The sequence below is a fragment of the Scardinius erythrophthalmus genome (assembly GCF_964197995.2).
Source record: "Scardinius erythrophthalmus genome assembly, chromosome: 2".
Classification (NCBI taxonomy): Eukaryota; Metazoa; Chordata; class Actinopteri; order Cypriniformes; family Leuciscidae; genus Scardinius; species Scardinius erythrophthalmus.
The window spans coordinates 5,424,903-5,437,668 of record NC_138222.1 but is presented as its reverse complement, the minus strand read 5'-3'; the positions used below and the strand labels follow the sequence as shown (position 1 = coordinate 5,437,668).

The window sequence follows — 12,766 nt, the reverse complement described above, 5'->3', positions numbered from 1 at the left end:
GTTTTGATGGAGAGTTGTTGAAACTAAAGGAGAAAGCTGTACCACTTTCTTTATTTGTGCATCACATTGGATCAAAGCATCATATAAATGAAATGTAAATGTACTAATATGAATTTCATGACTATCTGAAAGACAGACAACAAGTCTGCTTTCATAAATTATGGGAAAACAAAGCAAAATGCCTCTAAAATAAATAAAATCAGGTGGCGTTTCTCTTTACACCTTTGAAAAAGCAGAAAATGAAGGTATAAAGTGTAGGTATAAATGTTGTTCACACCCCTAATTTATCATTGTCACAGTACGACATCATCACAGGAGCTTTACTATTGGCACTAGCAACAAGCAAGCCTTGTCTTGTCTACATTTTATGGAAATTCTGTCATTCCCCACCCATCTCCTTCCACCTAGACATGGACACTCGTTGACAAGCTTTCCATACAGTAATTACCAGCTTAAATGGAAAAACCTCACAAAACTAAAATGACTAAAACTGCTGTGTCTGTGCTTCTTCTCACGGTACCTTCTCTGCCTCTTGGGTGCATTTCTCCAGGCGATCTGTGAACTTGCGGACCTCCTCTTGGGATTTGGTGGTGTCAGCCTTGGCATGAGTTTCACGGGTCAATGCCGTGCGCTCTTCCTTCCGGGCTTGGTGGTAACTTTTTTTGGTAGAATCCACCTATCAGAGAAAATGTTTACACATCCATACCTTTTACTCATTACTAAATACACTGTGATACATGGTGTAATACATAGTTTTCTTTAAACACTGTTATAAACCTGAAATAAAAAGAGAACAAATCAGTCGTCGAGATTAATTTAATTTCAGTCTGTTTCTCATACTAAGCTATCATATTGCTTTAGAAGACTTGGGATATAACAAACCAATCATTAGGGTTTCTGCAGGCTTATGAAGGTAAATTTAAGACTGCAAGACCTTTTAAGACTAAGTAAATAAAACGTAAGGAATAAAGTCAAGGGACCACAACATGTCTATGGAGAAACACAAGCAACACGTCAGAGTTAAAAAAAATTACTTCCAACAGAAATCTATTACGTTTCACTTTTGTTTTTTTATAAGTAGCTTCAAACACTCTTTTCGCATTGTTTTCCAGTGCAAATGTCTAAAGATTCTCATCACGATGCATTTACTGGAGACACAAAATAACAAAACGTGAAGTCTTGTTTTCTGTGAAATTGATAATTTAGTGAGTTTATGATTAAATCAAGAACAAATATCTGCCAATCTGCTCAGAAAAATCAACTAAGGGAAAGCTGAAAACACATTAACAGATCATTTAATTCATTTTCATTTGCACCTTAAGTAAATCTCTCTTTATTTAAAGATGTTTAGATATTTGTATTGGAAAACAGAACAAACATAGTGAGAAAGATATTCATTTCTTGCAATGCATGCAACATTTAACTTTCTGCTCTGATTTCAGTACCTTTGGGCGAATTAAAACTTAAGACCTGCAGAAACCCTGTTTTTGGTCATTTTTGGAGCTTGGCAATCACTGATCACCATCTACTTATTGCATGAAAATAAAAAGCAGATTTTTTGCATTCGTCTAAATGGCAACACTTTACAATAAGATTGTTAACAATAGTCAACTACATTAGAACTAACAATGAAAACACAACACAAAACAAGATGGGCAAAGTGGATATAAACTAATTTCTTTTGTTCTCTCTGCCATCATTTAATGGATTAAATCCATACTAATGGCATAGTATTCTGCAAAAGAAGACTCACATCCTTCAGTTTTCGGACCCAGGGTTTCTGGGCCTTACGGAAGCCTTCGTCAGCGTCTTTGGTCTCACGGAATCCACCAATCATTTGCTTGTGGAAGGCATCCTTCTGCCAGTTTCTAATCTTTTCACTGTCCTCAACAACCAGTTTCTCTTTTAGCTCCATATGGATCTCACTCAGTCTGTCAGCCGCATTCATGAAAGCATGCCAGGCCTTTTCCAGAGTCCCATACTGTGAGCCTGCAGGAGAGAAAACACAATTCAGCTTATTACACTGGATAGTTGCTTACTGGTCCAACTTATAAAAATAAAAACACCCCCAAGTTTGTATAATATTCTTCTCTAGATACACATCTTGGCTCTTAGTATAATTGTAGGTCAGTGTGTCTGCCCCTTTAAGGTCACATGGTTTGGTTACTGGAATATTTGTCAAGCCTAAGGCTCTCACTGGGAGGTAATCCACTCATATCCACGACTTTTCTTAAGGTCAATACAAGATACAGTGGCTTTGTTTACACTGAATCCTAAATGCTTAAAACTGTAAATGTTGGTACTGTTCTCATGGTTATTTTGCAAGTGCTGAAAACATCTATGCAAAATCCAGTATATTGTCGCTGTTGGGCGGAAAACTCGTATCTCCAGAATTCGTTATTTAAATTTTTTTCATAAATCATTACGATTGGTCACCCTTTACGTCTGTCTGTGTGTTTTGCAAATATCTAACCAATGAAAAAAGTATTAAAAAGAGCTTGTTTAAACCTCATAACTCTATTGGATCCTCAAACTGTCAGTCAAACCTCATAACTCCACCCACTTCTATTGTGAATGAAGTGCTAATGTTCTATTAATCTGAGGAGCAGAGAAGAGTGTCTTAGTCTACCGTTTATAACGTTGAGTGAGTAACCAATACTTGAAATAGCCTGTGCGAAAACCTTAACCAGTAGATTGATGAGAATGTAATGCGATGCACTTACTGCATCTGATGCAGCTGTTCTAATGACGGACAAAACACGACATTCGATGGTCAAAAACCTCGCAACTCTATTTGAGCTTGATTTTGGTAAAATGTTAATAATATAATGACAAATGTAAGTGTCTGACCATATATAATGCCACAAAATCAACTTTGACAAGGCGATGTTTAATTATTTAAAAAAATGTTTTGTTTTTTTTCAATTTCCTGAAAAGCAGTTGATTTGGAGATACTAACAGCGACACGAATTGATAGATCACTGACACACGACTTAAGCAAAAGAGGCAGCATTACTGTATATTACATTCATACCTTCTTTTCCCCAAACTACTGTGCAACTATTTTCGGGTGGGCACTGATACGGTAAATGAAAGGTCAGACATTTATAAATGTTTGACAGAGGCACTTATCAGCTCATTAGTAGAGAATGTGTTGATGTGACTGTAGAGGGATGCCTCTACTTTAAGGTAAGGCGCAGATGCATACTGACCTTTCTCCACAACACCCCTCCATTTCCTTGCCCAGTCACTCAGCTGCTGGGAATAGCCCTTCTCAATCTTGGCCCGCTCCTGGAAGCAGCTGACCAGCTCGTTGCATAGCTTGTAGCCATCGTCAATGCGCTTAACCGTCCTCTTGTAGTTCCCAGGCTAACCGATGAAAGTCATATTAGAGAGTCATATTAAAACACTGCACACAGATCAACTTCTGAATCTGGTTCTCAAGCTTAACTCACGTGATCTGGTCACAACAATTAACAACTGGGAATATCAGTGAATACATAATTTCAGTCTTATAAATGTTAATCATTAAGATTTTAGAATTTGACTCTTCTTCCTGTAACTTACATAAACCAGTTTAGGGGAACTATGCCATCTGTGACTTATGTTTTCCTCAAAGCAAGGAGAAATGAGATAGTACTTGTATTTCGGTTATCAAGTGAAACGAGAAGAAAGCATTTATGAACAGGGACATTTATGACAAATCTAAAATTAAAATAAATAAAAAGAAGTGGTCCACAAAATGTGATGCACATTTGGGTGAAAGGTTTATAGAATTATAAAGGAACTACATTAATGATTTATATTTCAAAAACATATAAATGAATATAAATGAGAAAAAATATATATATTTACTGCATGATCCCATCTCAGAAGTTTTATTGTGCTGCAGATTATTTACATTTATTAATATTCATAATACTAGAAGTGAAACTATGTTAGCATTTTCTACTAGTGCAGCATTTGAAGCACTATTAGTTGAGCCAATGACACAGCTTACCCCACTTTGGCACACTTTACCCCCGATTACCATTTTAGAAAACAAAACATGACTATTCATGGCTAATCTTTATATCTTAAAATGGTTTTAGACATTGTCAATTGACCAATATGTTTGCTATATAATTATATTATAAACTTGTAGCATAAACAAACTTTTAGCATCACTTTTCTCATGTGCATCTCTCAATTACAAGCAGCTGTATATTATGGGCCCTTTCTACATAGTGATGAGACAAATTTATTTATATAGCCCTTTTAAGAATACACATTGTTATACAAATTGTTAATATACATCCATCTTTATAGAACTGTGCGATAATAAGGTTTCCATTTTGCGATGATATAGCCTACTATAAACAATCATGCAGCCGAGATTTGCTGTATAATATACATATTGTTTGCTTTACGTGTATTTATGCAGGCAAAGTAGGATGTCTCCAACTATTATGGTTTACATTTGACGATATAACAATCAAGATTTGCTATAGTACATAGTAGCTTACTATGAGTGTACTGTATGTATTTGGGTAAAGATGAATATACTTATTAGTAGTTGTATAATTCATTATTAATAAGTGATTCATTAATTATCTCGAGTTATATTGTGGAGATAACGATAATTATGAAACCAGTGACGTTTCGTTAAACTTATAACAATTTGGTGTGGTGACTAAGCCTAATTACCTATTTGGTGACGCATATAAATGACGGTTAAAATATAACATCATCCAGTCCTAAGCAGTTTTGCTGAGGAGTTAATTGAAAGTAGTCATGGAATAATACTTATGTACCATGTACTGTGTGTTATGTATAGGTAGGGATGGGACGGTATGGAAATTAAATATCACGATAATAGTGACCAAAATTATCGCGATTATCAATATTATCACGGTTTTGTTAAAACGAGATGAAAGTGTTCAAAAAGAGTTGATGATCACACTGAAGACATTTCAACAAGTTTTATATTTGAAAATCAACAAACAACAAATAAAACAAGCAGCTCTATGCACTTTTTAAAGCATTTCCTTCCTTATAATGAATCAATAGCAACGCATTATAAGACCGCGCACATGCATTGTAACGGCCACCTAGTGTTAAGTAGTGTTCATGACATGAATGTTAATGTGCCTTTAAGATAACTACTTCTATGGCGTAGCCTACGTTATTGTATGCATGCTGCTGTTTTTATGTGAGCGCGGACGCACAATGAGAGTGAGATTACTCGCGCAAAGAGGAAGATGACTGCTCTACTGCTGACCGTTGCTTTATTATAATGTGTTTACTTCCACTTTGATTTGTAGCGTGTTTTAGAGTGTTTTCTTTTCCCTTTTAACATTCGCTCTTCGACATGTATGTGAAGAGTGTGCTTAACTGAGAGAAAACATCTATAAAAGTCTCGTGGAACTACCAGTTCATTTGCACCGTCATGTAGCCTATTCTTCATCTGGGCAGACTTCAAACTCTCTGACAGACGTAATGTTATCACAACGGACACGCTCTCTCGTTTCATTCAAATACAATTTGCCGTCTTGCGTCTCCGTTTTTAATTGTATTGAAATAAGAGTTGATCAGAGTTGATTTATTGTTTACAGAGTTTGATAATATTGTTGTGATCATCTTATCTGAACGATTGCTTTGTAGCCTACGCTGTAGCCTACATGATTTATAAAAAGGTAAGAAAAACATTAATCTCAATTCAATGTCCCCAATTAGCCTATGAAAAAAAAAAAATCGGTGTAATAAGTGTATAATGAATATAAATTATTATCCCTTAAATGTCACTCTTAATAGTCTTGTTTGAACTTGTTCGTTCGTCTTTGGCTAAGCCACTTGCTCCGAGTCCGAACTTTACTCAACTGCGGAAGTTTCACATTCATTGATATAAAATAGTTCAACTTAAAACATTTCATGCCCAATTATTTCCCAGACGTAGTTTTGGTATTGAGGTCAAAGTTAACTTGCCTTGCGTTCGCTATACAACAGTCGGTGATGGTCACAAGACGACTCGGCAGATCTGAAGTTATTGCAGCGACTTTTTCTTGTGCATGTTCTGCTGACAGGGTGACCATCCTCGATTAAGTTTCCCTCAGGACTTTTGTTAAAGCCAAAATATGACCACACATCAGAATTGGTTCTTTTAAAAGGCTGAAAAATCTCCCGAGCACGGGCACTGCCTTCCGCGCTGCGCCTGCGTCAGACTGTTGCTGGCTTAACAGGATCTAAATCGCGATAATCAAACACGGTTTTAATGATAATTCAATTTTAAACGATATTACTAACCGTCAGTACATTTTATCGTGGTTTATCGTGAAACCGGTAATCGTCCCATCCCTATGTATAGGCTAAGTCCTCCAATGTGCAAGCCAAATGCAACTTTATTGAAAAAGAATTGAAAAATTCCATGTGATGAAAAATGGAGGGGAAAAACAAAACACCCTAAACTGTCAACAGGACTGATGGCAAAATGCTACGTTCACTTTGCTATCTAAGAGCTCTTTTTATCTCTTAGTTTTCTCCAAGGCAAGTATGGACCTGTCCAAGCATGCTTGAAGAATAGTATCACAGAAAGCTGTCAGAGAGCTCTTGGAAATGTCGGATCTGCAGGAATCCGCTCCTTTAGAGTCTCTAACTCCCTGGCTGGATGCCACAGCATGCGGCCCACTCTGCCAGGGAGATCTGTGTGAGTGTGTGAATGTGGGATACTAACCTCCCAGAAGCTGTCCCAGCTCCCAATGTCTTGAAGATCCCCGTTGGAAGACATTTTGGGGTCGCCCTTGCAGCACGGAATGATGGCGGCTGTCTGTCAAACTGTGAAGACCAAGTCGTGAAATCAAACAGAGCCAACAAGTGTAGCATTTCATGACAACCAAAGACACACAAAACAAACTAGTTCATCCAGTCTCTGCTCTACATGACACATGCCCTCAAGTTCAATCCGGAAAACTAAGCAGTGGCAAATCATACGAAATATATATTCCATAGACATTTCACTACGGTCTTGCCAGGAACCTCTCGTGACTCCTTGGCCTCTAAAGCCAAGACATCTGCACAGGCACAGTAATCCTGCATTCGATACAGTAAAGAAGCCAGCGTTGGCCAGTCTCACCTCTGAGCCGATTTGTGTCTGCCTAAGGTAAACCTAGGTGAAGCAGAAGCTTCTCTGCTCCAGTCTGGGTGGAGTCGCAGAAAAGGCAAATGGGTCCTCCCTTTAGTATGTTCCTGGTTGAGTGTTAAGCACATTCTTAAAATAAAGCTTCTTTTATTGGCATTGGAGATTCCATGAAGAACTTTTAACATCCATGGAACCCTTCCATTGCACAAAAGGTTTTTTATAGAAGAAAACGATTCTTTAGATTATAAAAAACATGTTTTTTTTACACTAAAGCTGTGGTCACACATTAACGAAATTTCACCAAAATGTCTTGGGCAAAAAAGGTCCATTATCTCTGTTAATAGCATAGCCATGCATTGCCAGTACAAGATCTTGACCAAAAATTGATGCACCTCTTGATGGAATGAAATGTTGTGATGTTGTATCTATCAAAAGGTGCATCAATTTTAGCTCAAGATCTTGTATTGGCAATGCAAGACTCCAGCACTCTGTAAAGTCTCCTCCAGCACATCCCAAAGACTTTCAATGAGTTTAAGCTCTGGACTCAGAGGAGCAGATTCATGAGTGAAAATGATTCTTCATGCTCCACCCAACCATTCTTTCACAGTTTGAGCCTGATGAATCTTAACATTGTCATCCTGGAAAATGGCCATGATGTTTCTTCCTACTAGTGCTGTCAAAAGTACCGACTTCGGTCCCAAGTTGGTAATGACACCATCAATGTTCACAATTATTGTGAAACGTCACAATAATAAACGTGATGACACCAGCATTTTCCTCTAGCATTTCTCTGTGATTGGCAACAATGATAAATGCTTTGACGCTCTTCCCCGAACACTTACACAGATACACAAGGAAGCATTTGAAAGCAGGCGTCAATCAATGGATCCCTAGTAGATCCACTGATAGACGGATACGCTGATAGCATCTGCTTTTAAACGCTCTCGTGCTTATCTGTGTAAGCGCTCAGTGAAGAAAACCTGTTTTTGAAGCGTTGATTATTGTAGCCGATCACAGATATATGTTGAGCGTTTGAACGCAATGGCCAATCAGATGTGTTTAAGAATCCGAAGAAATGATGGTGGTATCGTCACATTTTTTAAATGTCTGTAACGAGTTGGTACAGAAGATGGGAATTTTGACAACACTACTTCCTACATGGTTGTTTAAGAAATGAAACGCTACACACTCCACCAATTAGGGTTAGACGAACTGTTGCCAAACATGTAACAAGCTAGAAACATAATCACTGCAATAATGATCCAATCATAGACGCTTAAGCATTTGCCTGATTAAATCCAACAGTGACTGGGCAGTGTATAAAGCACAGCTCACACATAACTCACTCTCAAACCAAGCCACTTTCTGTTTGTCAGAATGGTGAATTCAAGAAATAAAAGGTACCTGGAAAGGGTTCCTGAAACCTTTCCATTGGACAAAAGGTTATAAGAAAAAAAGGTTCTTTAAGTAAGTTATTTGGGGATTGCTGCAAAAAAACTTTATTTTTAAGAGTGTGGAAAGACATGATAAAAATGTGTCTGCTGACATGCAAGTGTCTATTGCTCATAGGGGCATGGGAGACACTACGCCTCTCCAACACTTATTCATCGCCCTAAAATAACCTGTTTATTAATGCACAAAGTGCTTTGGCTACTGCATAAACTACATTTAGTCCAAACAGAACAAGTAGGCGTACATCTAATAAACTTTGTACACGCTCTTCCCGTGCTTGTATACATTTAGCACCACTTCTGGCCTTGGGTTCTCGTCATATTGTTTGAGCCAAGGTCGTATAGTTTCCTCAAACAGACACAACAAAAGGGAGGAAAGGAGTGGGATCGGCCTCGCTGGAGCATCTGCTTCCAATTCAGGCCAAACTGGCTATGCTAATGGAAAATTAGCATCCTCAAGAGGGACTTGGGAACCAACATGGTGAAGAGCATTTGCTGTGGATGCATAGTTTTTGGCAATTTATTTAAAGTTGTGTTGAACAATTTCTGGTTTGCGATATATTTTCAAACATGACACAAAGGCAGGGGTTGGCCAGTATAATCAATTTTGTAGGGTATATCAATATATTTAAAAAAATGTGAAACTTTATTTTGTTTTTGGGCTCTACTAGAATAGGTTTTCATGCTTGAATGTAAAAAAAAAAACCACCTTATTTTTCCCCATATTTTACATTGTTGCAGCTCCTCTCTTTCCAGTCTGTCAGTAACGCTCTGTTTAGTTTCTGTCTCTATGAAGCCCCTCATTCTGAAAAGCACACTGTGCTCTGATTGGTCAGCTGGACCAGTGTGTTGTGATTGGTCAACTGCTTTGAGTGTTTGGGAAATGTCCCGCCCCTTACCATAACCGCCAGTTTCAACACACTTCTAACTAACTCAACCAGGCCCCACCCCTTTCATTTGCATATGCCTTAGGCTGCATTGCCTAATATATATATTGTTCACTGCCATTCAGCCAAAAAAAAAATTATTTTTCACCAGCACCACCAGCATGTTATGTTTTAGAATTGTAGAAACACAGTTACTTTATTGTTAGCATAGCACAAGTTGTTTTTCTACAATTAGCAACCTTTTAAGCAAAAAAAACAAAAAGAAGCTGAAACACATTTTTAGCCCCTGGCGTGTTTTCGCACATCCCTAATTTCAAGCGGATCCTTTTAGCACTGCTATTTGTTGCAGTTCAACATAAATCATCTCTACATCTGACTTCACATCCTTGAAGATCACTTGGGTAAATAGGGATTTGCGTCCAAAATGATGCACTATACACTTATAAAGTTTTATACGGTTATTTAACATCATGCCCCTCCCCCTCTGTTGCATAATTAAAGCTGTGACAGTTTAACCCATGAAGTGTCCAACATTCCACACAATTTTTTTCCGATTAATTAAGGGAATCATCTGAGTATTCAAAGTGCACTTTTTCTTTTTGGAATTTTCAGTCAACTCGCAATATTTATAGTACAAAGAGTCTTTGAATAATACAATAGCAGGCGAATTGGGACACATATTTAGTTTTTTTTTTCCATTAAATAAAGAGCTTGGATTACTTCCCCTGAACTTCCTCCATGTGAGGTGAAGGGGGGGGGGGGGGGAAGTCAGCTCCTGATGATGGTATTTCCCACAAACATGCCAGGAGGAGCACTGATATGAGAGCTTCACTTGAACCTCAGTTGCTAATTTAAAATGAGTAAATATTGTTAGGAAAACTAGTACTACTATAGAAGCATATTGCTAATGGCGTATATGCATAGAAAGAAGTATGTGACAGTAGGCCTACACATTATGCAACAATAAACATTTCAACTTTGACGCATGATTTTGTCGTATTGATTTAAGTAACTTTTCACATTTCAAAAAGACTTTATTAAGCCAGACACCACATGTGAACAGGGTAAAAAGATTCCACCATGAATTTTGTGCTGACAATTAATTGTCATACAATTAATTTTGATTAACCCGATAATTTTTCCCTTGACATTTTCACAAAATGTCACTTAAGTTACAGTGTAAGCCTAATATGCTATTTTTTTTTTTACCTTAAATATAATAATAAAAAGCATAATAATATAAGCACATATAATTTACTTTAATCCAGTAAAAATGTATAATATTTGTATAGTAATTAATAATTAATTTAATATTTTACAGAATGCATTCTTATTTTGATTTTGTGTATGAAGGAACACCTTTGACTATCTGTACTTCTGATGTGTTTTTTTATTCTTTACTCCTTGCCGGAATTAATTATTATTCCTTTGCTTCTCGCTAAAGCAATTGATGTCACTTCTTTAAGCACTTAAATTTCCCTAATTTTGATGGCAAAATGTAACAACTTTAAACTGCACAATTATTGCGGTTATCTCAAATAACTGCAATTAGGCATAATAAGTACAATCATAAAATTATTCAATAATCATGACAAGTGTATTCGCTATAGCCAGTTGACTAATCACTGCAAATTAAGACAAATGTTTTGGATTACAAAGTTTCTATTTAATAAGCAAAGGATTCATAATCTAATTAAATATGCACTAAATGGCATACATTTAGAATAGACATCTGAACATTGGATAAAACCAGGTTCAATATTCATGTTTCATTTTGAAATGACACTAAAGTTAAACGTTTTTACAGAGGGGATTTTGGATATCGCTTTTTATTACTCTATAAATCATTGAATACTGTCAGCCAAAAAAAAAAAAAAAAAAAAAAAAAAACCTTGGTTTTTAGGAAGACTAATATTATGGAAGCAAAATGGTTTTGCCTACGGCGAGTTAGCGACACCACATTGACACCTTAAATATACAAATAATGATGTTAACCCGGGGTTTAGGAATATGCAGTGTGAAACGGCAGCGTATGAATACCCAGGATTAATTGTTAACCCCGGGTAAATGATAAGCAATGTGAAACGTGAAGATAATCCAGGATTCTGTTTACCTGGGGTTTAGAATGACCCAGGGTTAACTAGTTAACTAGTCCTCATGAATATACCTGTATTAAATTGTGACCGTGTTTGAATTGCATATTGTTGTATACTATTTTTATTTATTTTTTACAACAGCAGTATTCAGCACATATATCACTCTGGGCCTTTTTCACTAGGGTGTTGTGCATGGTTGCTAGGGTGTTGTGTATAGTTGATTGGCACTCCTAGGGTGTTGTGGGTGGTTGCTAGGGTGTTGTGCATGGTTGATTGGCGCTGCTAGGGTGTTGTGCATGGTTGATTGGCGCTGCTAGGGTGTCGTGTGTGGTTGCTAGGGTGTTGTGGGTGGTTGCTAGGGTGTTGTGCATGGTTGATTGACGCTGCTAGGGTGTTGTGTGTGGTTGCTAGGGTGTTGTGTGTGGTTGATTGGCACTGCTAGGGTGTTGTGGGTGGTTGCTAGGGTGTTGTGCATTGTTGATTGGCGCCGCTAGGGTGTTGTGCATGGTTGATTGGCGCTGCTAGGGTGTTGTGTGTGGTTGCTAGGGTGTTGTGTGTGGTTGATTGGCGCTGCTAGGGTGTTGTGTGTGGTTGATTGGCACTCCTAGGGTGTTGCGGGGGGTTGCTAGTGTGTTGTGCATGGTTGATTGGCGGTGCTAGGGTGTTGTGTGTGGTTGCTAGGGTGTTGTGTGTGGTTGATTGGCACTGCTAGGGTGTTGTGGGTGGTTGCTAGGGTGTTGTGCATTGTTGACTGGCGCTGCTAGGGTGTTGTGTGTGGTTGCTAGGGTGTTGTGTGTGGTTGATTGGCGCTGCTAGGGTGTTGTGCACGGTTGATTGGCGCTGCTAGGGTGTTGTGTGTGGTTGATTGGCACTCCTAGGGTGTTGTGGGGGGTTGCTAGGGTGTTGTGCATGGTTGATTGGCGGTGCTAGGGTGTTGTGGATGGTTGCTAGGGTGTTGTGTATGATTGATTGGCGCTGCTAGGGTGTTGTGGATGGTTGCTAGGGTGTTGTGGGTGGTTGCTGGTGTTACACCTGGTGTTAAGATGTGTTTTGGTCAATCAGATCACGAGTGGACGACACTAAATACAGGTGTAAATGGAGTCTAAAGCGTTTTGAGCTTGTCCACTTTCAACCACTTCCAGAGGTAGTGGAAAACACATTTTGTGTTCAGTCATCTCTCCGTCTACTGATCTAATGCGTGAACATTATGGGAAGAGC

At 38.1% G+C, this 12,766-nt stretch overlaps 2 protein-coding genes across 7 annotated transcripts in view; both read right to left on the bottom strand.

Moving 5' to 3' along the window:
- LOC308687271 (apoptosis regulator BAX) overlaps nt 1-12,766 on the bottom strand; it is a 423,052-nt gene that overhangs the window by 117,755 nt on the left and 292,531 nt on the right. The gene's annotated exons all lie outside the window — the stretch shown is intronic.
- Nucleotides 1-12,766, bottom strand: part of pacsin3 (protein kinase C and casein kinase substrate in neurons 3) — a 49,701-nt gene that overhangs the window by 21,540 nt on the left and 15,395 nt on the right. For all 6 annotated transcript variants that reach the window (XM_081348700.1, XM_081348696.1, XM_081348695.1 and 3 more), the window contains 4 exons: nt 6,710-6,810; nt 3,213-3,369; nt 1,754-1,989; nt 521-676 (listed from right to left, as the gene is read on the bottom strand). In XM_081348700.1, the coding sequence (XP_081204826.1) occupies nt 521-676; nt 1,754-1,989; nt 3,213-3,369; nt 6,710-6,763 (603 nt within the window). In that variant the 5' untranslated portion in view covers nt 6,764-6,810. The remainder of the gene's footprint in view (nt 1-520; nt 677-1,753; nt 1,990-3,212; nt 3,370-6,709; nt 6,811-12,766) is intronic.